Raw genomic sequence first — 25,520 nt, forward strand, 5'->3', positions numbered from 1 at the left:
ACCTTCTTTACTGATGGAGACAGAACTCACTGGGAAGCAAAGCAGCTCCAGAGTGAGCACACGAGGATGGTGCTGCAGCTTCTTTACCAGCAAACACTCCCTTGGTCTGGAGCTGATGGCTGATCCCTCAGAGTCCTGTTCTGGGTGGCCTGGAGCTCTCTGGGGACACCACCACTGTCCCCAGGTCCATCAGAGCACCTGTGTCTTGCTCACACCTTGGGAAGAGCTCAGCCACTCCCTCTGGGATTCCATCCAGTGCTATGGAGATACTTCTGAAACCTTAAACAATATCCTACAACAGCCACATTGAAAAGTCTGAGTTCACTTACCATGGGTAACAAACCAAACAAAAGCAGTAATTATGGAATTACAGGGTCACATTTTAATTCCTGAATTTTACAGTTCAGCATTAATATCACCACATGTATACAAATGGTGTAAAACAAGTACAGTGGTATCTTTAATACAAAATAAACTTCTGTTTTATGGAAAAAACTATACTTCATATCTACACAGACAGCCCATCTTTTCCAAACAAGAGCTAAAATTAAAACTAACTACAAAAATCTCCAAAACAGAGAAACTGCTTCAGTTTAAACTATTCCAGGAGAAATGGACCCATAACACGTATTACAAGAGTGATCTATGTGGTGGATTGCAGCTGGTTCCATCTTGAACATCTCTGACACAGTCGCTGGGAAATCTCCTCTCACTCAGTCATGATCTCAGATCACATATGGGCAAACTAACATTAAAATATTTACAGTTCATGTGCTGCTCTTGAAAATAAAACCTGGACTGTTTGCCTCTGTCACCTTGCCATGAGCTCCCCTATTCCTGTCACAGTTCACTCACCTATGTGGAATGTGCTTTTGTGTTTTAAAAAAGCAGCTTTTGTACCACCCCAGGTTCAGGTGCTGCTTGTGGATTCCATCTCCGAGCCCTCAAGGTGTTCTCCTGGCAATAATCCTGTCTTGGTCCAAACTGACTCTGGTGTTAAAATGCTGCTCAGTCCATCACTATGAAAAACCTGTGAGTGTTTGTTATTCCCACCTCAAGCATGCGGCTCCCAAACAGGGAAAGAGCTGCTCCAAGAGGAGGCAGCCCCTGGGACACCATGGAGCATGTTGGAATTCAGGTTCTGCCCAAGCTGAGGCCAAGAGCTGAGGGATGTGCTGGGTGCAGCCCCACTGTGACACAAGCAGCTCCTGCAGACCCGTGGGAAGCCTCTGCTCCTTGCCACAGGTATTTCTGCACGTCTCACTGACAAAACAAGCAAAACCTTCCATTTTGAATCCAGCTTCCATTCTCTCCTCTTGGAAAATACAAATTAAAACTTATTTTAACTGTTTTAAACAACTCAACATGCACTATAACTGCAGCGTCCCTCCCTCCAATCATGAGAAATGCAGTTTAGTTGGTAATAAATGGTCCCAAAATATGGATTGTTCTTATGCAAACAGAGTTAGTTTTCCCTTAAATTTTTTTAAAAGAGGCATTGCTAAAAGAACACAACTGACAGCACCATTACAAAATTAAGATTACTGGGTTCAAAATTTAAGCTTGAATTTTTTTTCCTAGTTCTGTTAAACAATGGGGAAACCCTGCAATATTTTAAAAAAAGTGTTACCATACCTTTCCCTCCCCCTTTCCCTCCCGACACCTGAGACTTTCCTTGCTGAGAAGCCATCATCCAGGTTCTGAGAATACTAACCCACCTTTTTTTTTAATTTTTCTTTTTTTTTTGACAGCCTGAATGGCAGACTCCTTACTTTCTAGAAAGACATTAAGTTCCTTGGAAGATTTGTGTTTACAGAACTAACCCTTTCTAGCTGATATACCGAGTTTCTTTTGCTACTCCTTGTATTATCTTATGTACTCATGGGAGAAAGCTTTCTGATTCAGATTCTTTTTAGCTCTTAAAACAGTTGCAGCATTTGAAACCCCATTATAAAAGTTCTTATTCCAAAGTTTTGGTTTCTTTTATGAACCCAGACGAGGTCTTTTCCTTGGAGATGTTTCCTCCTCTTCATCATCATCTTCATCATCAGGATAATCCACTAGCCCAACTAGACTTCCCTGCCAATTAGAAAAAGGAAAAAGGAAGTTTTTATATTGAAGAAGTACCTAGAAAGGTGCAAATTTTGAACAAAACCTCCAGCCAACCCAACCAGGGCACTCCAGCCTTTGGCATTCCAAGTCCCATTTGTCTGGAAAATGGGTTTGAACCTCAAACTGCAAAATGTACTGGAGCTTCCTCACTGCTCTGGGTCTGGATTGGGAATTGTTTAAAAACCACTTCCAGCTCAGTGGGACAGACAAAAAATCCAACGTGCAGCTGACATCCCTTTGGTGCTCAGCCTTAGAGAGGGCAATCAGTCCCTGCTACACTGTCCTGCAGTGCTCAGGAGCTCCATGGCTGAGGATTCCAATAATGCCCAGCTCAGTCAGGCACCACCCAGGGCTCACTCACTGCATTTGCCTCCTCTAAGCCACTGGGCAATTCCCCAGCCAGCAGGGCACTAACAGAGTTCCCACAAACCCCAATGTCCTGTGTACATCAGATACACAGAGCAGCAAGTGAGCAGGAACAAAAAGCAGAAGCAGTGAAACGATGCAGAGGCTGTGGGGCCAACAGAATCCAGCCCCATTGAGAGCTCCCTGGAGCAGTGAGGGATTCACTGCAGGGCTCAGGTGAATTTATCCCCCCAGGGAGGTGCTGCTGTTGCCCTGGACAGCCCCACACGAGTTCTCCCACCTTGGGGGCCGGCACCGCGGGGCTCAGGGCCGTGCTCTTGGAAGAGGAGCCGTTGGAGCTGGCTGGTGATGTCTGAGCTGCCACGGATTTGCTGTTTGCACCATTCGCACCGTTAGCTGCGCTGGCTGAGTGGGAAAAAGTGAATTTGAATCCCCCAGCTGAAGTCCTTTTTGGAAGATTCTCTTTGTCTTCACTCTCCTTAGCTGAGGGACAAACATTGTCACACTTAGGTATCAGCTGCACACCAAGGAGTACAATCCACATCACAGTGCAATCGCAGGAGACAGCCAGCAGGTATTTTGGTTCCAATTCTGCTGCAATTCTCAGTTCCCCAACCAAGCCCATCCTGAGCCCACCAGCAGCAAACCGAGCAGGGCCTGGATGCTGAGGGCACGGGGACGTGGCTCACCTGGAGCACACAGGCACATTCAGAGTCCTGCTTTTGGATACCATTTAAACTCGTTACTTTAATCCTAAACTGGCTTGTGAAGACACATTGGGATGTCAGGACTCAATTACATGGAACACCCTGTGCTGCTGCTCGAGGTACAGAGCACAACCACGGGTTACTTTGGGTGACACTCCACAGATCTGCCATGGAGCACTTCCAGTGCCAACAAGCTCAAACAGAGTAAATACCTTTTTTAGTCTCCATAAATTTCTCATAGCTATCTGGAAAATCATCCTCCTGTTTTGACTTCTCAACTGGAGGTACAACAGCTTCGCCTTCTTCCTCTTCATCTTCATTGAACCACATTTCTTCATCCTCCTCCAAGGCTCTGGCATCCCTGCGGAATCTATTGCTACGCAATATGGATGGGACACTGTAAGAGACACACAGGGATCCCAGCTTGGCTGCTGCTTCAGGCTCGGGATCACAAATGCCTCCAGAGCTTTAGAGGGAACTCTGTGCATTTCAGAAGGCAATGCAGCTCCAGCTCTGCTTCTGCCCTCACCCCAAGACTCACCAACACCCCAGCTGATGAAGAGCCTGACTGAATCCCAAATCAGAGTGACAGACCAACATTTTGCTCTTCTCTTAGAAACTTTTCTGAACATAACATTTATTCCACTGGCCAACATCAGCTCTGCAACACTTGGCCACAAGGAAAGGCAGATGGGGCTTTCCTCGAGTCCAAAAAGTTTTCATCAAGAATGAAACCCAACCCCAGTCCCAGCCTCCTGCTCCTGCTGCCCTCTGGGAAAGAGAAAAGCAAGGAGAAGAGCACAGCAGCAGCTCCTGCCAGGCTCAGGGCACAGAAACAGGGGCCCACCTGTTCAGCTTCTGGCTTTGTCGGTCCTTTTCCTGCTCGTATTTTGTCTTCAGTCCCTTGAACGTCTGAACATACTCAATAGATTCAAGTGCATTGTAGAAGTTTTCAACTATATGTGCAATAAGGGACTTAATATCTTCCTGCAGAAGAACAAAACAGGGTTTCAGCCTCAAATGGGCACAAGCAGAAGTTCAGAAAGCTTTTGAGTTTACTTTGGAAAGTAACTGATTTCTTGCCCAGAGCCAAAGCATTATTGTACAGCATTACACAAATGTGAAGCATGAAATCAGATTTATCCTTAATAAAAGATACGAGATTGAGAAACAATTATTAGGCTTCCCATAGAAACAGACAATGGATTCAGCAGTGTCCCAACTGTATTTGTGACACTTCTGTTAAACAAACATCTTTTATAGAGGAGAGCTGTGCCCTGTCCTCCCCACAGGCTCCAGCTCTCCCCAGTTCTCAGCACCTACAGCAGCTCATGTGGGACCAGGAACCTTTTGGTCAGTCTCTCACCCTATCAGGCAAATCCTACAATTCCTAATGTTCTTCTTGCTGGGAAAGACAGTAGCTACCATATCCTACAACAAAACCCACCCTGCACTTTCACAGACCACAAAGCCTCCCACACATGAAGGCACTGGCAGCAGTGGCTCAGGAGCTGCTGCAACTCCTTTGCCAAGGAGCTGGGTGCTCCTGTGAGCACTGTCCTTTCCCAGGGAGCTGGGTGCTCCTGTGAGCACTGTCCTTTCCCAGGGAGCTGGGTGCTCCTGTGAGCACTGTCCTTTCCCCAGGAGCTGGGTGCTCCTGTGAGCACTGTCCTTTCCCAGGGAGCTGGGTGCTCCTGTGAGCACTGTCCTTTCCCCCAGGGAGCTGGGTGCTCCTGTGAGCACTGTCCTTTCCCCCAGGGAGCTGGGTGCTCCTGTGAGCACTGTCCTTTCCCAGGGAGCTGGGTGCTCCTGTGAGCACTGTCCTTTCCCCCAGGGAGCTGGGTGCTCCTGTGAGCACTGTCCTTTCCCCCAGGGAGCTGGGTGCTCCTGTGAGCACTGTCCTTCCCCAGGAGCTGGGTGCTCCTGTGAGCACTGTCCTTTCCCCCAAGGAGCTGGGTGCTCCTGTGAGCACTGTCCTTTCCCAGGGAGCTGGGTGCTCCTGTGAGCACTGTCCTTCCCCAGCAGCTGGGTGCTCCTGTGAGCACTGTCCTTCCCCAGGGAGCTGGGTGCTCCTGTGAGCACTGTCCTTCCCCAGGGAGCTGGGTGCTCCTGTGAGCACTGTCCTTTCCCCAGGAGCTGGGTGCTCCTGTGAGCACTGTCCTTTCCCAGGGAGCTGGGTGCTCCTGTGAGCACTGTCCTTTCCCCCAAGGAGCTGGGTGCTCCTGTGAGCACTGTCCTTTCCCAGGGAGCTGGGTGCTCCTGTGAGCACTGTCCTTTCCCCCAAGGAGCTGGGTGCTCCTGTGAGCACTGTCCTTCCCCAGGGAGCTGGGTGCTCCTGTGAGCACTGTCCTTTGTGCCAAGGAGCTGGGGGCTCCTGTGAGCACTGTCCTTTCCCAGGGAGCTGGGTGCTCCTGTGAGCACTGTCCTTTGTGCCAAGGAGCTGGGTGCTCCTGTGAGCACTGTCCTTTCCCCAGGAGCTGGGTGCTCCTGTGAGCACTGTCCTTTCCCCCAGGGAACTGGGTGATCCTGTGAGCACTGTCCTTTGCCAGGGAGCTGGGTGCTCCTGTGAGCACTGTCCTTTCCCCCAAGGAGCTGGGTGCTCCTGTGAGCACTGTCCTTTGTGCCAGGGAGCTGGGTGCTCCTGTGAGCACTGTCCTTTCCCCCAGGGAACTGGGTGATCCTGTGAGCACTGTCCTTTGCCAGGGAGCTGGGTGCTCCTGTGAGCACTGTCCTTTCCCCAGGAGCTGGGTGCTCCTGTGAGCACTGTCCTTTCCCCCAAGGAGCTGGGTGCTCCTGTGAGCACTGTCCTTTGCCAGGGAGCTGGGTGCTCCTGTGAGCACTGTCCTTTCCCCCAAGGAGCTGGGTGCTCCTGTGAGCACTGTCCTTTCCCCCAAGGAGCTGGGTGCTCCTGTGAGCACTGTCCTTTCCCCCAAGGAGCTGGGTGCTCCTGTGAGCACTGTCCTTTGCCAGGGAGCTGGGTGCTCCTGTGAGCACTGTCCTTCCCCAGGAGCTGGGTGCTCCTGTGAGCACTGTCCTTTGCCAGGGAGCTGGGTGCTCCTGTGAGCACTGTCCTTTCCCCCAAGGAGCTGGGTGCTCCTGTGAGCACTGTCCTTTCCAAGGAGCTGGGTGCTCCTGTGAGCACTGTCCTTTCCCCCAGGGAGCTGGGTGCTCCTGTGAGCACTGTCCTTTGTGCCAAGGAGCTGGGTGCTCCTGTGAGCACTGTCCTTTCCCAAGGAGCTGGGTGCTCCTGTGAGCACTGTCCTTTCCAAGGAGCTGGGTGCTCCTGTGAGCACTGTCCTTCCCCAGGGAGCTGGGTGCTCCTGTGAGCACTGTCCTTTCCCCCAAGGAGCTGGGTGCTCCTGTGAGCACTGTCCTTTGCCAAGAAGCTGGGTGCTCCTGTGAGCACTGTCCTTTCCCAAGGAGCTGGGTGCTCCTGTGAGCACTGTCCTTTCCAAGGAGCTGGGTGCTCCTGTGAGCACTGTCCTTTCCCCCAAGGAGCTGGGTGCTCCTGTGAGCACTGTCCTTTCCCCCAAGGAGCTGGGTGCTCCTGTGAGCACTGTCCTTTCCCAGGGAGCTGGGTGCTCCTGTGAGGGAGGCAGCTGCACTCACCACTCGGATGAACTCGAAGAGCTCGATCACAGCAGAGTTGAGCAGGTTGTAGCGAGTGCCATTGTCCAGCAGGGCGTTGATCACGGGCTCAAAGAGGTTTCCCTTGGTGATGTAACGGTTGTAGAATTCATCTTTCAGCCCAATTATCCTCCTCATAAAGCGAAGAGCACCTGGGGGAAGAAAAATTCAAGGAGTTAATAACCAGACATGCCTTGTGGAAAGAACTGAAACCCCTCATGTTACCCAGAAGAAGACAGGCCCCTGTCAAAGACACATTTTATGAAAAATCTTTTTGCCAGGGTTTTTTCTCCTGAGAAGCTGAGAGGCCTCAGGAACAAAATGATTAACCAATGGTTATCTGCTGCTGTGGAATGCAACAGGTGGATCTGGGATTGGTCTCATGTGGTTGTTTCTAATTAATGGCCAATCACAGTCCAGCTGTCTTGGACTCTCTAGTCAGTCACAAGATTTTATTATCATTCCAATTCTTTTCTATTCCTTTCAAGCCTTCTGATGAAATCCTTTCTTCTATTCTTTTAGTATAGTTTTAATATATAATTTACTTTTAATATAATATATATCATAAAATAATAAATCAGCCTTCTGAAACATGGAGTCAATATTCTCATCTCTTCTCTCATCCTGGGACCCCTGTGAACACCACCACAGGCTCCCAAACCCAGAGCATTGCAATCTCACCCACATCCATTAACACAAATCCCAAGTGTATGCTGAACACCTTCCACACAGCCCCACCATGCCTGCAGGAAGGAAATCACAACAGCTCCATACTCACACAAGGCCAGAAATGTGTGTTTTGAATTCATCAATACCAGCACTCTTCTTAGCAAATCTTTGTTCATAATGTAATTCTTGATGTGATATGTGTGGTGTTCCACACAGAAAGTAAGCAGCTCCAAAATTAAGGCAAGTAGTTGTGCTGTTTGGTAATTATCTGCAAGAAAAATGAACAATTTCAACTTTCAGTAGCAAGGTTGACTAGGAAAAAAACCCCACTAACTTCAAAACAGATGAAAATGTTCCTTCAGCTTCCAGTCATCTCAAGTGAATCAAAGCTCCTGCATCTACTTCAGTAAAAAGTATTAAAAGAAATAAAATATGGGCATGCCTAACTTTTTTTTTTTAATAGAACACCATACACAGCACACAAGACAAGTTTCAAAACTCAAAGTCAATTCAGACTTACCAGGACAAATTGTATTACTCTTAGTGGATCCAACTACTGCATCTGATAAAAAGAAAACAAAAACAAAAATCAGAAAAAGATTTTCAAAGCTTCAAAGCACTGTCAAGATATAAAAGATCAGGAAAAACAATCAGTTCTACCAAGTGGTCAGACCTTTCATCAGATCAAACGTTTGTGAGCTACAGGGACACAAACACACAGCAGGAATGCAGCCAGGTGAGATTTCTGTATTTAATAGTTTTAAATCCATCTAGGTGAAAAAGTATAACCTAAACCTTGAAAATATGATATAGAATAAAAGCACCAATCCTAAATTTTTCAAATAATGCATTAAAATGAGTGCATTTTAATTTACAGACACTGCATTTGAATTACAGACACCCTCTGCTTTACAGGAAGTATTTTTAAGTGCAATTAATAATTATATATTAGCATGATTAACATCAAGGAAGTGCATCTTGCACAAAGCACAGCAGCACCCAGAGCTGCAGGGAAGAGCTGAGAGCTGCTGCCCACAGAACCCTGTCCCTGGGGGAGCAGCACTTTTCCACAAGCACATTCCCAGCTGGCATCTCAGGCTGATCCCTGGGACCAGCACTGTCAGTCACTGCCAAACACTACAGGCCTGAAAGGAAGAAAAAGAAAATGGAAATATTCAGTACCTTTTTCACATTTATCCTCTGATGTATTGGCCAGAAGTGGAGCAGTGAGAACGTGCATACAATGGTTGTAGAAGAAATTGAGAAATTCACTCTTTTCTGTTTTCTAAAAGAAAAATAACTCTATTAAACACTGGGATTCATACACAGGCTTTTAAAGAAGAAATAACAGTAACACAGGAAACAGCCCATACAGAAATCTACGGGCTCCTTCAGGTCTGCTTGTATATTTGTTGGGCCTGCAGGACTGTCTTTGCTCAAGTAAGATGAGTTTTTTGCATTTTGGAGGAACTCACCATCACCAAAAAATCCCCACCATGCAAACATCTACTGAAAAAACATCAACAACTCAAAAACTTTGACAAAACTTTTGTTAATAAACACCTGCACAATGGCCCAAAATGGAACCATGGAGCTTATTTTTGGCTTGTTTAAATTCAGTATCAGAACAAACAGAGAATGTCAGGTTTTCAGCTCTGCTGACACAGTGCAGCATCTGCACCCCCCACACCTCCTTACATTGGCTGTGGCCAGCATATTCTCTGGGTCAATCAGAGTTCTCAGCAGCCCCATTAACTGAACAGCTCCGCCGAGCTCCGGATCCGTGTCGCAGATCATCTGCTCAATGACCACGTTGATGAGGAGGATGTCCTGCAGAAAAATCCCAAACAAACACACCACCCAACTGTTAGACACACTTTCAAGAGTGGAAAGCAATTTCCATAGGCTCTGTAATTTTTTGAAGACAATGTTAAATGAAACTGAAGAATTGAGAGTTGCATTTGGATACAGAAATTCTGGCAAGCACAGCCCTCTACACCTACAACCCTTGTTAGTCAGATTTCCAAAACTGTAAACTCATACAACAGCAACATGCTCAGAAATTTTTCTATATTTTGTTTGTATATTAAACCTACTTTTTCCTGTACTTCTAGAGGTTTGTTTTGCTGTTTTGTTTGTTTCCTCCTTGCCCAAAGACTCAACAAACTGCAAACCACTGTGACTTACATCATCACTCTGCTGGGCCTCTTGCATCACAAATTCTCGGACCATGGATGGGCTAAATTCTACTAGATAAGAAAATATATCTGTAGCAGCAGATCTAACTTGCAGATCATCCATTCCCTAATAGAGAGAGAAATTGATTAGCAAGAACAAATTAAGCTGGTATTTATTATCAAGTAAAGCTGAAAGTAATAGGTAGTTTTGACTTTTGGGAACATCTCATTACCAGAGTTTCTATGAGAAGCACAGTAATAGGGTTACAGAAAAACAACAATAAACCAGCAAAATGAATTGCAATGTTGAGGCAGCAACAGCTGCTCCAACCACAGGAGTGAAAGAAATTCTGTTTTCCCACTGCTGATTAGGACAGATTAATCTGCTAACGACAGGATTACGGGATCTTTTGGGAGGAACCAGCCAACAGTTCAAGATTATCTAAAAATACTTCTTGGGCCCTGGGCCAGCAACAACCACAACAACAATCCAGCTGCATAAAGAGCCTCTGCCAGTTTTTACAGCCCCTTGTCCCAAGGACTGTGCTGACCACAGAGTGAAAATGCTCAGAGCAGCCAGGTCAGGCACTTCAGAGCTGGGGGCAGCCTCTGCACTGGGAATGCTCCAATCAACTCCCAGCACGGCAAAACTGACACAGAGGGGCTCAGCAGAGCCAAAACTGCCTCAATGGCTGTAGCTCTTCTACTTGGTTAAAATTAGCTTGAAGTTTCACTCACCATTACAATTTCAAGAGCTGGAAGAATTCCCAACTTTGCCAAAGTTTTGAAAAACGCATCTCTGTTCTGAGGTTGTAACGTCTGAGAAAAGGCGCAGAATTCCTTGAAGAAGTTCACCTGTTACACAGGGAAAAAGTAATTCGAGCATTTGGGTCAGAAAACTCTCAGAAAGGATGAAAGAGTTACATTTTGTGGCAGAGTTTGTGTGCTGGCTGATTGTACAGAACTGACCCAGAGCCCTGGAGGCAGCACAGGGGGCTGGCACTTACCAGTTCACACCGTTTGTCATCGTCTGTAGCTTCGTCTGTCAATTGTGCAAAAACTTCTGATAAAAACTTCTCATCTTCCTGTGTAATACACAAAAGGAACACACCTTACTTACACAGAGCCTCTGGAAAACAACTTCCATCCCTACAGGAGCCAACCCTGCAGCAAGTCCAGCTCTCCATCCAATTCATCCCACAGAGACAATGCCAGAGCACACACCCAGCGGGATCTCTCCCAGGGCACTGTTTCAGCACTCCCTCTGAGCAGCAGCAGCAGCTCCAGGGGAGCAGAGCCAGGTGAAGCTGAGCTCAGTGATGGTCCCTAAAACTGCAACTACAAAGTGCCAGCCAAGGGACAGCTTTGCAGCCATGTCCCCAGTACCTTACTGACAATAAAACAACCTCTCCCACTTGCACGTGCTCTGCTTTGCCAAGCTGGGAAACTTTATGGACTATTAGTGGATTTTCACATTCACATCCTCTGTTACCAAGAGATATTTAAGTATACACAGGAACAGCTCACTTCTTGCAAAGCATTTCAGTTACCCCATAAGGTCAAGAGGTACCCAAAACCCAGGGTGAACATCAGCATCTCTCAAGGGCTCAGGCACTTTCTGCCCTTTGGTTACTGTGCACTCTTTCACATTGAAAATAATGTTGGAGTTCTCTCAAATTCAAATGTTTCTGTTACCTTTTAAAGACAATATAAAAAATCTGACAGCAAACAGTAACATGCTACAGCTTTACAAAATTTTGCATCACTGTACCAATTCAACCCAATAAACTTGTGCATTGAACAAAAATGAACAGAACAGCAACATTCCAATAAATATACATGAACTTGACATTGCAGAACATAGAGTGTGCTTACCTCTCTATTTTGCTGTGTGCTGTCACTAAAATCTGTCTGCTTTATTACAGTAACAATACAGAAGTTTTACAGTTACAGCGATGCCAACCAAAACCTGGCAAACCTTTTCCTGACAATTTTCAGATGTGGGGATAGAAGTGCTTTACAAACAAATAATACCTGGAATCAACATCACAGGGAGTGCCACATACACAGATTTAGTAGTTTATTTTAAGCTTTGCTGGCTTAAACAGCTTAATTAAGCCTGATACAAAAAAAACCCAAACCACACTACAACCAACAGCAGATAGAGTAGAAAATCCCTACTGCAGAACAGCTGAGCACAGAAACATCTCCTGCTTGTCAAGGGCTGCTGCTCAGCCTATCCTGTGTCCTGAAGCCTGGGACGCATGGATGGATGGATGGATGGATGGAGGTTCCTTTCCCACGTGGCTGCTCCAGCAGCAGCAGCACTGGGCTCTAGTGCTCTGTGGCACGTACAAAGGAGCTTTGCTGCCTGGCAAACACAATCTGCTGCTGCTCCTCTAAACTGCCTCCTCCCTGGGAGCTTTGCCAGTGTATTTAGGGTAACAGGATGTCCCATGTGTTCCCCAAACCCAAAGGAGCTTTGGAGCTCTTGTGCCCAACAAGCTGATTTACACCACAGGCCTTGAAAGCAGTCCTGGACCTGAGGCCCCCATGATCTCAAGTGGGAATTTTCCTTAAGTGTGCTGTAACATCTTTTCCATGTGTGCTTTCTTCTCAACCTGTAATTCTCAAGGGTCAGCATTATCTGTGAATCACCACACATCTCATTTACAGGCTATAGAATCAGCAGGCAAACCTGTGTGCACATACTCCATCCATGATGGCAAACCCAGCAAGGAACTGTCAGAGAATTTCAGAACCTTCTGCCAGGAGTACTCGAGGTAACAGCAAATCAAAATTCTCTGTTACTGCACAATTGAATATTCTGTAGAGCCCCAATGAAAAAAAAAAAGAATTCTATAGACTTAAAAATCTCTAAATGCAAACAGGACTGTGGTCTCAGGAGCATAACACTGAATTTATTTTTAGTTTTTGAAAATATATGCAAAAGAATTTAAAGGAAAATCTTTATTTGACACAAAGCTAATAATTTTGCAAGAGGGATTTAATTTTTTGTTTCTTTCTGCTATTGAGCCACAAAGATAGTAGAGAGAAGCCAAATAGCATACTCATGCAATTCTCTGCAATTACTCAGCTTTATCTTCCAGTCCTCTATTAAACTCTTTACCACATTTCACCCATATCTGAACTCATCAGTATATTCCATATGGATATGTTATGTCTCCAGTGCCCCTTTCTTTCCACTATTTTTACTCCCCTCCTCTTTTCCTCAACTCTTGGTGTTTCACAGAGGTTCTCCACACTCACCCCAGGAATATGGGGTGAGTATGTGATGTATCCTACACAAATGGACCATTTTTGGACACAGATAATCAGAATAAAGCCACTTGGGTACCCAGGAGTTTGCACAACACAGCACCAACTGAAAACCCCAAAAAGCCATGAATTCACCGAGCTCCTCACTGAGGCCCCTTCCAGGGTCCCAACCACCTTGGAGCCTCTTCTGACTACAAAGTGTGCAGGACAGTTTTCCATAAAGTAACAGCTAGGTTATTTATTAATTAATACTTCTGGATATCTATATGAAAAAAAAACCCCAGCAACCAGTTACTTAATCTTAAAGACAAGAGGAACATTTGAAATTAGTACCATGATGTAACAGCAGTGTGACAGGAATGGTTCTGAACATGCTCTTTTGAATCACAGATCCAGAATTTGTCACAAAACCAGCACAATACAACAAGTTGCCTGCTCTCTAAATACCTACACAAACTTTATCAAAAATTGTATGTTGCTTGGGAATCAAGGAGAAAAATCTTCAGCTTTACAACCCTTTAAAAAATATTATTATACTCACCTGAAATGTACCTCTTCAAAATACAAAATCAAAGGTATCAGAGAGCAGGGCAAGCATTCAAAACATTGTGCAAATGACGTGTGTGATTAACTGCAATCCATTTTGAAACTATAGCTACAGGTACCTACAAACAATCCATCTAGACCATATGAAGAACCACTTACCTGCAACATACTGACAATCTCAACTTTGTTGAAGAAAATAAAGGAAGTGAGGGTAGAAAGAAAATTCTCTTCAAAAACAGATGGTGTCGGCAAGATGATGTCCTGAATATACTGTACCCTGTAAGTCTGGTGGATTTTTTGCCTGAGTTCAGAGTCTGTGATAGGAATAACCTCCTTAAATTTTGCTGTTTTGGTCAAGAACTCCCTGTGCCGTTTTGGCTGAGCCAAAGAAGGATCATACTCGAGGCATCCCACCACATCCATAATACACTCGTCAGAGAACATCACCTCAAACAGAGTTGCTTTGTTGAGGAACAAAATCCCTCGAATAATTTCATACAAATGATGCAAACCTTCGGTGTTCTCTAAATTCTCACAGACTTGGAAAAGCTGCAGCAGTTTTTTAATGTAGCCTTCGTTCTCCAAGGCCAGGGCCAGCTTTTCCCTACGGATGGGTGAGGAAAGAACAGAGGTAACTAGGTCAGCAATCTCTTCAAGTTTGTTGAGTTCACAAGTAGGAAGGTCAATCAGAGGACTGGTTTCAGGCATTTCCTCGATGTGCTCCTCTTCTGACTCGATCAGGTCCTGCGTGACTTCCACTGAAGGATCCTTACCCTGAACCTAAGGAAAGAGTGCGCACAGTTACTGTCTGATCCCAAAAACGAGCAGGTCAGGAACCAAAGAAACAACACATCCCAGCTGCAATGGGATCTGAGCTCTCTGGTTCTTACAGCACACTGGCAGGTCCAGTGCACTCCAACAAGTGAGAGGTGCTTCCTGAGGCCGGCTGGGAGAAGGACAATTAAAGCTTGGAACTCTGGCAGTCCCTTTCTAATAAACACGATCACACCAAGTGCCCCAGAACACCGACCACCTGAGTCTCACCATTACAGTGATTTTTCAAAGGCCTGACATTCAATCATAAGAACAACTGCTGCTCTAAGCAGGGGCAATTTAAGACCTTGCACAGAAAAGAACAAATATTTGCTTGCTTTACAAGCAGGTTTAAAAAGGATGCACAAATACATCAAGTCACAGAAGACACTAAAACACCTGGAAAAACAGCATGTTTCAATTTACTGTACCTGGCAGATTTTTTCCCAAATTTCATCACAGCCAGCTTTCTCTTGAAAACTCAGTGCTAAATCATAGTTCTCTGCTTCTGACCAAACAATCAGGGTGTCCTGTTTGAGATAAAATCAAGAAAGTAATTGTTTCTGAAACAGGTCTGCAGTACATATTAACCCCTATTCCTTTAAAGCCAATGTCTACAGAATAAATAATTTTAATTAAAGTTACACTTGTCAAAAAAAAGCATAAAACACTGAAATATTTTATCACCTGTTCTGCTATACATCAGCTTTCGTTCTTGCTATTTTATGACCACTACCTTACACAAAACACATTTAAAGATACTATTTTTCATATCCAAGCCACTTATGATGGCATTTTTCTGCAAGATACATTTTTTGAGCCAACAGTCTTGAAATGGGAATGCACACACTAGATTAAGAAAACCTACAGTATAACAGGTTAAGCATTTTCATATTTAGTAAGATAGAAACAAATCCCCTAAGATTTCAGCTTTCCCCTCAGAAAGCATTTAAGACAGCCCTAGCTAAGTGAGATATAATGCCTAGCTAATGCTCAAATATTCTCAAATATTCCTTTCTGAATTAAAAGCCATATAGCCTGAATAATACAAAACTCCCAAGTTCCTACTAAAGTAACAACCATCTTGCCAGTTATTTTCATTTGAGCCAGGTTTTTCTTCCCTATTGCCTCCATCAATTCAATTTGTGCACTTGCACAGCAGACCTGGAAGTTTTGATGGAATTTCTGAACAGGCTAAAAGGTTTTTGGAAGAGGCTTTATTAGGACACTTGCTGCTGTCCTGTAAGGAATGCACGGCTGCACTTCAACATTCAGTTGAATATATATTCCAGACAATACAGAGTGGTTGTGGTTTAACCCAGCTGCCAAGGAAGTACCAAACAGCTGCTCACTCACTTCCTCCCACCACTGGGATGGGAAGGAGAATCAGGACAAGGTGAAACTTCTGTTCTTGAGGTAAGAACTGTTTCAAAAATGAAATAAAGTAAAAAATAACAAGCAATTATAATAGATACAGCAAAAAAAAAAAAAAAATAAAAAGGAAGGGGAAGAAAGGAATAAACCCTGACAGGTAAGTGATGCTCAGCACCACCTGAGCAGTGATTGGCCCCTCCTGGGCACCCCCCAGTTTATCCCTGCCCCTGTTATCCCAGGTGTGGAACATCCCTCTGGCTGTTCCAGGTCAGCTGTCCTGGCCAGGTCCCTCACAGCTCCCTGGGCAGCTCCTCACTGCCAGAGCACGGGGAACTCACCAGTCCTTGAGTGAAGGGAAGCACTGCTCAGCAACAACTACAACATCCCTGTGCTGTCAGTGTCAGTCTCATCCTAAATCCAACCACAGCACTGCACCAGCTGCTGGCAGGGAAATTAACTGTCCCAGACAAAAGCAGGAGAACAGTTCCCCATCCTACAGCAAACTCATCTTCATATAAAAACATCCAAACTAAGCAGCTCTCTGCTAATTCTCCAGAATATTTGATGAGCTCCAGCAAAACTGTTCAACATTCCAAGTCTGGCTTCTACAGTTACCACAGATTTTTAAATACTGAAGTGGTTTTTAAACACTAGCAAGATCTTGCTTAATGGCCAGTAAGGTAATTAATTCCCATATTTACAACATTCAATTTTCACCAGACAACTCATCAAGGCTGGTTAGGTCTTTAGACCACTTTTAGTGAACACAAAATATTAAGAGTGGTATCTTTAAGCTCAGCAAGGAAACCCAAAGAAACACCTGATGATATTCCTTAGGAAGCTTCAGGGGCAGTAAGTTTGTAAATGCAGTTATGTGGGCTTACACAGGTCAGGGAACACTGCTCTACTTCCAGGTGTGAGGGGACTGACATCAGGGAAGGACTGCTGGCATGGGACAGCAGGTTCCTCCTTCCATCAGCAGTTATTTGGAACACACACATCTGTCTCAACAACCACGGCCTCCCAGCTGCCACAACTACCACTGGAACACAAATTAACATCCCCAGCACTGATGCAGCATTAATTCTTCATTTCTACAGCAATCCTAATTCCTCAATATCCATGGGGAGTTGTATATCTTGGAGGTTTTGGCTTTGCCCTTTTTTTCTTCAAAAATACAGTTAAGAATAACATCACCATTGACAAATGCCTACCAATAGATCCATTTCCTTCTCCCAAAGTAATCACAGGCCACACTAAAAACAATGGAATTTGCACAGACAATTTTCTTCCTTTCTTACTGTTTTACACATTTCTTTAGAGAAACAAGGTGGAAAGAACAGAATTCAATGAGTGAACAGAGTTCACTGTGGTTTCAGCACTGTTGTGAGTTGTTTATTTATATTACAGTGTCCTATATTACACTTGCACTTTTCTCCTACAGAGAAATATTAATAGGGAGCCTCTCTGCTGTCAGGCTCCACTCACAACTGCTTCAAGTGCTTAGAGCTGACATGGTTTTCACTCACAGCTGTCCCCCCTCGTCTCCAGCTCAGGACCTCTGGATCTCTGTATTTACCTTGTGCCATTTCAGAGTCAACAACTCAGCTGGGCTTCAAGGGAAAAATAATAATTGTCAACTGCATGCACTGAAAAGCCTCATCAGCTCCCTGATCTGGTTCTTGTTCAGAGATAATTAAAAAAATAATTCTTAAGTACAATTTGATGGCTGCTACAGAATTCCAAATCTGAAATGTTTACCTTGAAACATTCTGTGCAAGTACTGATGCCCTGACACTCAACATCAATGCACTGCAGGTAAGCTGAGCCTCAGAGGTGCTTCACTGAACAAAGCAGGACACACACACACTCAGCAGCCCTATTCATAGCCCAGGATGATTCAAGTAAGAGAATTAATGCAGTAACTTAAAATGACTCCAGGCACCCAGGGACTGCAGTCAAAAATTTGTGAAAAATCTCCAGTTACTGAATGGTACTTGTTACAATCTGTACTGCCCACACAAAGCAGAAGTTATATAAGCTTTTCCAAAAATATTTCAGAAAGACTGAAAGATGGTTTCAACAGAAAAGAATTGTCCAAAACCAATATAAGACGCACTCATCTGGCACACACTTCCTGCATGACCTCAGACAACCCACGAAGAGCAGACAGACAGACACCTTCCAGGCCAGGCTCCACCACTCCCACCTGCTTAGAGGCCATGCTGCTCCATCCACCAGCAACAGCAACGTTCCTTAATTCACTCAAGCACCAGTAAAGATCAAAAAAGATTAATTCTGAAAAGAAACCAAAACTCAGAGCTGTTCAAACCCTTCTCCAGTGCTGGTGTGCACAGTGTCTGCTACTCCACCCCGTCCCCATGCCAGCAGCAGTGCGCTGCACAGGGAAGCAGATGGGGAACACGTGGGGAGAAAACGGATCCAGCAGGAAGACATGTTTCAACTGACTCAGTCACACATCTAACCTGCCTCTGGATGAAACACCAGTGAAGAAGCCCTCTGGCAACTGCTGGGGCTGGCTTCAACAGCAGCCCAGCAAATGTGTTCAAGCCTGGCCACCAGGAACTCCTATTCTGCCTTGAGCAAAGCGTTCTGCTGTCACACAGTGATGGCAACTCTGGGCAAAAGAAAGGATCTGCACTCGAGCTTCATCTCAGGGCTGCAAACAGAGCACACCTAAGCAAAGGTAACAGCAGAAGGCAGCACTCCCAGTAAGGATTTCTGCAGCAGCTCCACATCTTCCAGCCATGGACTCTCTCTCCTGCCAGTTCTGCGGGGGAACAGTAACCTCAAGCAGAGGCTGAAACACCAAATGGGTGTGGTGCCAACCTTTAAAACCACTCCTGCCAGAGCCTCCAGAACACATCTGAGCCTGCCCTCTGGCTAACGTGGGGCGTCCAGCAGAGGTGTGTAACTCCCAAAGCCTATGCCCCAAAATCCAGGGGGACCTAAAGCTCTTCAGCCTCTCATGTTCTTCGCATTCACCTAACTAGAGATAATTTGCATTGTATGTTGAGCAGCTTGGCACCTGTCTGACCCATCCAAGTCCAATTTCCCTTGAGAAAGGGAAAGTTGTGATGAGAGTGTGCCCAACACCTGGACACAATGAATTCCCCAGGAACCACAAACTCGACTGGAGCAGGGAGGTAACAGGCCTGTCCTGTTTGGGGTTAGTCAACAGCTGCAGCAGGACTTGGCACTAACAGTGCAATACTGGAAGTCACAGACTGATGCACAGCACCGAAAAATCAGTGCTGGTTTCCTTTTTTCACAGGACGCTGTTACGCAAACCACAATGAAGCGTTAAGTACCCTCTAAGTCCAGTCAAGTCATTTACATGACAGATGTGTAGGCAGGGCATGTTTCTTTGCCATCCAGCTGCACCACCCTGCAGCTTTCCCCAAATCCAAGACTGTCAGCTCCCCCAAATCCAAGACCATCGACTCCCCCAAATCCAAGACCGTCGGCTCCCCCAAATCCAAGACCGTCGGCTCCCCCAAATCCAAGACCGTCGGCTCCCCCAAATCCAAGACCGTCGACTTGAGGACAATGCTCTGGGTCAACTAAAAGCTGCATGAGGTTTTACAAACCTTAAGGAGCAAACGGTGAAGAAAAAGCTTTAGGTCACATGGACACAAAAGCATTAGTATCAGAAATACAAGCCAGCCAAAATAAACCTCAGCTTGAGTGTTTTTAAATTATGATCTACTTTTTCCACAAGAAAAATGGTAACAAAAGCTACTTAAGTCACTCGAAACTTTGCTACCAATTAAGTAAGGAAGGCCTACAATTAATCAGTTGTAGTTTCAGGAAACAGGGTGTGAAGGGAAGCATTTTAAAACTTTACAGCAACAAAATCTGCATTTGTATTTCACTATGTATAGGTTTCCTCCAGTAAACAGGAAACAGTTCAAGACTCCTGGCTTCTGGAGCTCTGCAGAGCTCCTTCCTCAGCACGGCCCCCCCAAGGAAAGCCTCCAGCCACCAAGCCCTAGCAAGTGAAAAGCAGAAAGCACAGCAAACAGCCCCCTGGAAAGGCTGGCCCAAAACCCCACCTCACTCCTCACCCAAAGCGAGCCAACCAATGCCCACAAGATAACAAAGTCTCCTTCTCAAACTCTCACACTGTAACTTGTCACTATAACAGAATCCTCAAAGATGTTATAGATGTGTCCCTCTGTGACTTAGGAAGAACAAAATTACTGTTTTCTACAGTGCTGAAACACTCCTGGATACCATAACGATAAAGAACAAGTATCAACCACTGGAGGAACAGAGACTCTACTGTAGAACAAAGGAACAGAGAGAAAAAACTCCAGAAAACCCATGAGAACAATGCGGGCAGAGACATCAAAAATGCATGCTGAAAAAGGGAAAACAATAAAAGCAGAAGAGATTCAGTAAGCTGATTTTTTTCAGTGGATGAAACAAAAATAACCTATTAACACAGCTCCCAATCGTTTTACTTTGTTTAGCAAGAGGTTTACCCCTAGGAAAGGTAACTCTCACCATGGCTTGTGGCCTTACCTAGGACAACAGGAGCTTTCAGGGATTAAAATAAAAACTAAACAGCAACAACAAAGAAAGGAGTCCCATAAAGGCAAATTCCTTCATGTTATTTCCAGAAAAAGAATTCAATAAATAAATAAATACACTTCAACAGAGCTGGTCAAAGTTTTGCCTCCCTAATACTGCAATTATTTCAGATGGCCTGGCACAGGAGACAAAAATTACACATACACATTTCCAACTATCCTTCCTACAATGATTTCAATATTTCTCCAAATTGCATATATTATCTTCAAAGCCTGAAGTCTAAAATGTATTTTTCTAGAAGACTCACATATTAATTTCTAGAATGCGAAGCGTTCAGCACCTACAGGCTTCTAAGAAATTTTTCACCTCTAAAAAACACCTATAAATTCTTTCACCTATAAAACCCACCATCAATAATTGCACGTCCTCCTGCATTTCCTTTTTTCCTGAAAAAATGCAATTACTCCAAGTATAAAACAATTCCTCAGGACCAGCAACCAGAGAAAGCAAATCCTAGCAATAATACTTGCCTGCTGTTTTTGATATGCAGTATTTGGATTTATCTTCGATTCTAACAGTAGTGAACCTGAAAAAGGTATGAAGAGAGATTTACTGAATCCAACAAAACAAACATCTCCACACAACTCACACCACTGCCCACGTGCCAGCCAACAGACTCTCAGCTTAATCCAAATCTCACAGAAAATCCACAACAACCACCTCCTTTAAATATAATTTCCTAAAATAAGCCAGGTAAAACAAAATTCAACAGGAATATCCCTACTAAAATACATTTTTCTCTTCTACTTTAGTCTAAAATCCACTGTAGCACTCTTTTTTTCCTGAAATCTGATGCAAGAAGCAGCTTTTTTAGTGGTCTTTTAGGCCAACTATACAAATTCCAGCAGGTAATGTGCTGCCCAGCATAAAAATGTTTTTGTCCAGAGAAGCCACGTGGGCCACTTGCTTTTATTCCCTTCAGCTGCCCTTCAGAAGTGAATCATCCAGCTACTATAAACGCGGGGACTTCATCTTGTGTATGCAAGTAGTGTATGTCTCCTGGCAACAGCTCCGGAGCAATTTATACCAGTCTTAGGTGGTTTATTTAGCACATTAGCACCTGTCGGCTGACAAAGTGGGGAGCACGTACCTCCCCCCTATAAAAAGGACCCTTTAAGGTGACTTTAAAGTGCAATAAAACACAAAGGATGCCACCCGACCGGAACACAAGCAGGGAATTCCTGAGGAGAAAAAGAGCAACAAACAAACAACTTTTTTCACAGCAGTAAGGAAGGGAGGAAAAGAGCACCTGAAAAGCAAAGGATATTGCTCTGAAAGAGAACAAAATGTCCTCACACGTCACGGCTTCAGCTCTGTTCAGGCCAGGGAGCTGCAGCTGGCTGGGGTAACAGCATGGGGCTGGGTCAGGGGAGGTTTAGGATGGATATCAGGGAAAGGTTCTCCCCCAGAGGGTGGTCGGGCACTGCCCAGGCTCCCCAGGAAATGGTCCCGAGGCTGCCAGAGCTGCAGGAGCGCCTGGACAACGCTCGCAGGGACACGGTGGGATTGTTGGGAGCTCCGTGCAGGGCCAGGACATGGACTTTGATGATCCCGATGGGTCCCTTCCAGCTCAGCATATTCCATAATTCTATCAGCTGGGAGGGGGAAAGTCTTAAGACCACGGTAGCAAACGCTGCTGTGGCTTGTGCGGTAAGGAAACTCCACACGATCCGCAAGATAAGGGAAGGCACGGAGAGTGGAAATAATAACAATAACAACAATCATCCTCTGGGGTGTCCCAAGGGAAGGCACCACCAGCCGAGCCCGGCGATGGTTGGGGGCGGCCCCGGCGGTCAGGGCCCGGACCCGGGCGTGGGGCGAGGGGAAGCGGCCTGGGCAGCCCCGGCCACGCTCTCACCGTCCGACTCGGCGCGCACCAGCAGCGACATCCCCTTCAGCCGCTCCACGTAGCTGGAGGAGACGTGCCCGGTGCCCCTGTCGTCCCATTGCCGATCCTCGTTCAGCGTGTAGACCTTCACCCGCCGGCGGGTGTCCGACATGGTGCAGCCCCGGGCCCGCTCCGCCTCCGCGGGGGCGATGGAGCGAGGGCGCCGGGGAGCAAGCGGGGCCGCCGGGCCGCTCAGGGGCACCGCGGGGCCTTTAGCGCGCCGCTTCCCATGGCGAGTCAGCGCCGCCGCGCCCCGGCCCGGGCCTCGCTGGCGCCGCTCCGCCTCAGCAGCTACTACAGCGCCGCCGCCATCTTGTAACCCGGCTCGGGCCGCCTTTCTCTTCCTCCCCGCCCGGGCACGGGCTCCCCTCGCAGGGGCTACGGCGGCCGCCCGCTGCCGCCGCGCCGCCGACGGGACGGCGGCCACAGGGGCGGGGCCGCGGGGCGGGGCCCGCGCGCGCTCCCTCACGGCGCCGAGGCGGGAACGGGGAGGGGGCGACAAAATGGCGGCTGCCCTCACTCACAGCCGGGTATGGGCGCAGCGCTGCCTTTGAACGCTCGGGGCTCCTAGAGGGGGAATTGGCTCACATGTTCCCCCGAAAAAACTTAATTTTGTTTTTTCCTTTTTTTTTTTTTTAAAGTCTGTCTACAAGCTGGTGCCACCGCTGAGGAAACACACGCCTCCCTCCCTCACGCCACAGCAAGTGCCACCCACCGCCGCCACACAAAACGACGGGCGAGCTCCACTCCCCGGCCAGGGTAAATTTAAACGGCACACGCAACTGAAACAGTTTTAATTTTTAAGACGAAAAGGTGTTCCCTGCATCACAAAACGGCGGAAAGGTTAGTGAGCGGCATCTCCTTACAGCAGCAGCCATACTGTAACACGCCGTCTGTGCCTGCTTTGTACATCTCCACACAAGGCTCGAAAGCCAAACTGAAAGTGAAGCTTCAAAAAGGACAGAAATGCGCTTCATTAGCCCTTACAGCGTACAGTTTAAGACGGATCACTTGCCAAGCATTGTGGAGTCTGTATACATCTTAAGTTTTCAACGCTAAACACTATCTACACGTTTCCTCTGTACTACAAATAAAAAAATAACTACATCTCCGTGCTTGGGTGAGAATAGGGAAAAAGGACCCCAAAGTACTCAGGGAGTAAAGCTGTGTGAAACGGGGAAACTGGGGACGAGGAGAAGCCTGACTGTATCTCCAAACCCAATTTCTGAGGCTCTGAAGGGAAGGAGGACAAGTTCTCCTGAGGCCAGGGTGTGCCCCATTCCCAGACAAAGCCAGACTTTCCTGACTCTTGCCTCACGGTGAAAGCAGTTCCACCGGTAGGGCTCCTATTCACACGACTGGCGTTTCTCTGCTCTCAGGTTCAAATGAGGTTCCAGAGGAAGGGAAAGAAAGTGTTTCCAACAAACTCTGCCACTCAAAGTAACTATCTGCAATTTGTCCAAACATTCTCTGGGCAGATTTAGAAAACTTTTAACATCTAAGTAACATTCAAGTTTCAGCTTTTGCTCTGATATTCATTGTAGCAGGCCTCTAAAATTCAGTCACCAAGAAAATACAAGATACACCTCTGAGAATTATCCTATACACTTCTATTTAGCTGTACAGGAGCACACCTTGGGACATGTGCATCGTTATGGATAATAGTGAGTCAGTAACTATAAAAAGACCATGTTAAGTGGTTTCAAAACCCTGGACTGAGAGTCACATGAACCAGTTTACAGTCAGGTTCCAAACAAGCCTTCCCTGCTATGTTTTAGTGGCCTTTCCTCACGAGGTATTGCAAACTGAGCATATTTCTACCTTAGAGAAAGCTCAATAAAAAGCAAACACACAAAAAGGAACACAAACCCCAATGGCCATAGCATATTTCTGCCTCAGGACATCTGCTGCTCATGAACTCTCCCCTCTGCACGACTTCTGTGCGTGCTTTTGGGCTCTTCAAACCAAATGCACAAAAATAAAAGCATGACTTGTACTCATGATTAAATGCAGCACTTCTCAGGATATATAAAACAGCAAGAAACCACAGCAGAGTGTTTTGGAGCAAATTCTTATGGTGAATAGCTACAGAAAGGAGATACATGAATTAGAATTGGCATGAAAAACTGTTTCTCAGGCTTCAGCTGTGAAATAAATCCATGATCTCTCCAGGCATGAACTCAATGACCTCTGTGGAAAAATACCACTTCAGAACACACTGGGATTGCACTCACTCAGGTGTGGGGCTTCTCTTTGCCCAAAACAGCATCCAGGGGTTTGGAAAGCCCAGCACGACCCTGCCATCCATACCCACAAACCAGCAAGTCAATTCTGGGGGCTTTGCCTGGACAAGACACACAATACTTGCCCCAACAAACGTCACATCCTGGATTTAAACCAGGCTAAGACCAGGAAAGCAGCAGAGTCTCTGCTCTTTAGGACACACAGAAAGCAAAGCAATGTTTTCCACAGTGGTGTTGCACCTGCCAGCAGCTCATCCTTCCCCATTTACCACCATCAAGTTATCATCAGTGTTGAGGATTCTCTGTTCTTCACCAAAGCAAAGGATTTCATAGGGTACACAGCAGACAGAGCAACTCACAAGTGTCACTACATGAGCAGCAGAAAGCTCCTTTTTTTGTTTTCCCAAGCAAGACAAGCAACTCATTCCAAAATCACTTAAAATTTCTTGGAGTGAAATTAGGAGACTGTATCATTCCCTCTGGCAGGTAATCCCAGAAGTACAATTAGGCCACCTCTTATACTTTTATGATAGCACTTGTAATATTTATTGCTGGCATTTAAAGATACCCCAGCTCCTGACTCTTTGCACCTGCATGAAAACTTCAGGCTTGTCCAATAAAGGCATCTCTGGCCCTGCTGAGCTGCTGCAATGCTGCACCTGCCCAGCTTCCCTCTCCAAGGCAATTCCTTTCAATGGCTCCATTTAAGACAGGTCATTACAGAAGCTAATTATGCTGAGCAGTAAGAAAGAAGAAATAAATCACTATTTCAAACACAAGAAAGCACCTGCTGCAAAAGGACTGAGCTTGCTCTCTGGAGCACTCTGCACCCACCTGGTTTCTGATCATGGCTGAGCCCACCTGAGAGCCGAGCTCCTCCAGCCTGGGATGTCCTTCCCTCCAGGAAGGGTGAGAGCAGCAGCACTCACTCAACTCCTGGCTGCCATGGAGCTGCTCTCCCTCCTCAGGTAAGGGAGCTGCTTTCTGCTCCTCCCAGCCACTTCCCAATGTGCTCTTCCCCGCCCCTTCCCATAGGGCCTAAAGCTGGTTCCAGATGCAGAAAGCCAGGCTGACTGTACAGGTTCTGCCACAGCAACATTAA

General features: G+C 46.1%; 2 protein-coding genes across 3 annotated transcripts; one reads left to right on the forward strand and one right to left on the reverse strand.

Moving 5' to 3' along the window:
• Positions 1-359: 359 nt before the first annotated feature.
• Positions 360-22,287, reverse strand: PPP4R3B (protein phosphatase 4 regulatory subunit 3B). 2 transcript variants are annotated; one of them, XM_054628897.2, is made up of 16 exons: positions 22,146-22,287; positions 20,758-20,813; positions 14,728-14,826; positions 13,643-14,263; positions 10,666-10,743; positions 10,397-10,513; positions 9,669-9,785; positions 9,180-9,311; positions 8,664-8,766; positions 8,002-8,043; positions 7,591-7,749; positions 6,795-6,964; positions 4,033-4,172; positions 3,398-3,582; positions 2,759-2,883; positions 360-2,079 (listed from the first exon to the last, which is right to left on the reverse strand). In XM_054628897.2, the coding sequence occupies exons 1-16, from the start codon at positions 22,285-22,287 to the stop codon at positions 1,984-1,986; spliced, it is 2,382 nt and encodes a 793-aa protein (XP_054484872.1). In that variant the 3' UTR covers positions 360-1,983. The 2 variants fall into 2 exon arrangements, with proteins under 2 accessions (XP_054484872.1, XP_054484869.1); XM_054628894.2 differs by having other exon boundaries at positions 2,759-2,961.
• LOC143693650 (uncharacterized) lies at positions 22,286-25,246 on the forward strand. The gene is made up of 2 exons (XM_077176245.1): positions 22,286-22,705; positions 22,817-25,246. Exons 1-2 carry the CDS (start codon positions 22,286-22,288, stop codon positions 22,970-22,972), a joined length of 576 nt encoding a protein of 191 aa, XP_077032360.1. The 3' UTR covers positions 22,973-25,246.
• Positions 25,247-25,520: the final 274 nt, after the last annotated feature.

This window comes from Agelaius phoeniceus, chromosome 3 (genome assembly GCF_051311805.1).
Source record: "Agelaius phoeniceus isolate bAgePho1 chromosome 3, bAgePho1.hap1, whole genome shotgun sequence".
In the NCBI taxonomy this organism is placed as follows: Eukaryota; Metazoa; Chordata; class Aves; order Passeriformes; family Icteridae; genus Agelaius; species Agelaius phoeniceus.

Bases quoted from the DNA above. Each gene is read 5' to 3' on its own strand.
- LOC143693650 (XM_077176245.1), top strand. From the start codon at position 22,286: ATGGTGCAGCCCCGGGCCCGCTCCGCCTCCGCGGGGGCGATGGAGCGA. The intron at 22,706-22,816 runs GTATGGGCGCAG...TTTTTTTTAAAG, and splicing joins CTGCCCTCACTCACAGCCGG to TCTGTCTACAAGCTGGTGCC.
- PPP4R3B (XM_054628894.2), bottom strand. From the start codon at position 22,287: ATGTCGGACACCCGCCGGCGGGTGAAGGTCTACACGCTGAACGAGGAT. The intron at 14,827-20,757 runs GCAAGTATTATT...TATCTCAAACAG, and splicing joins CTGCATATCAAAAACAGCAG to GACACCCTGATTGTTTGGTC. The intron at 8,767-9,179 runs GTAAGGAGGTGT...TTTTTCTTTTAG, and splicing joins ATATGCTGGCCACAGCCAAT to AAAACAGAAAAGAGTGAATT.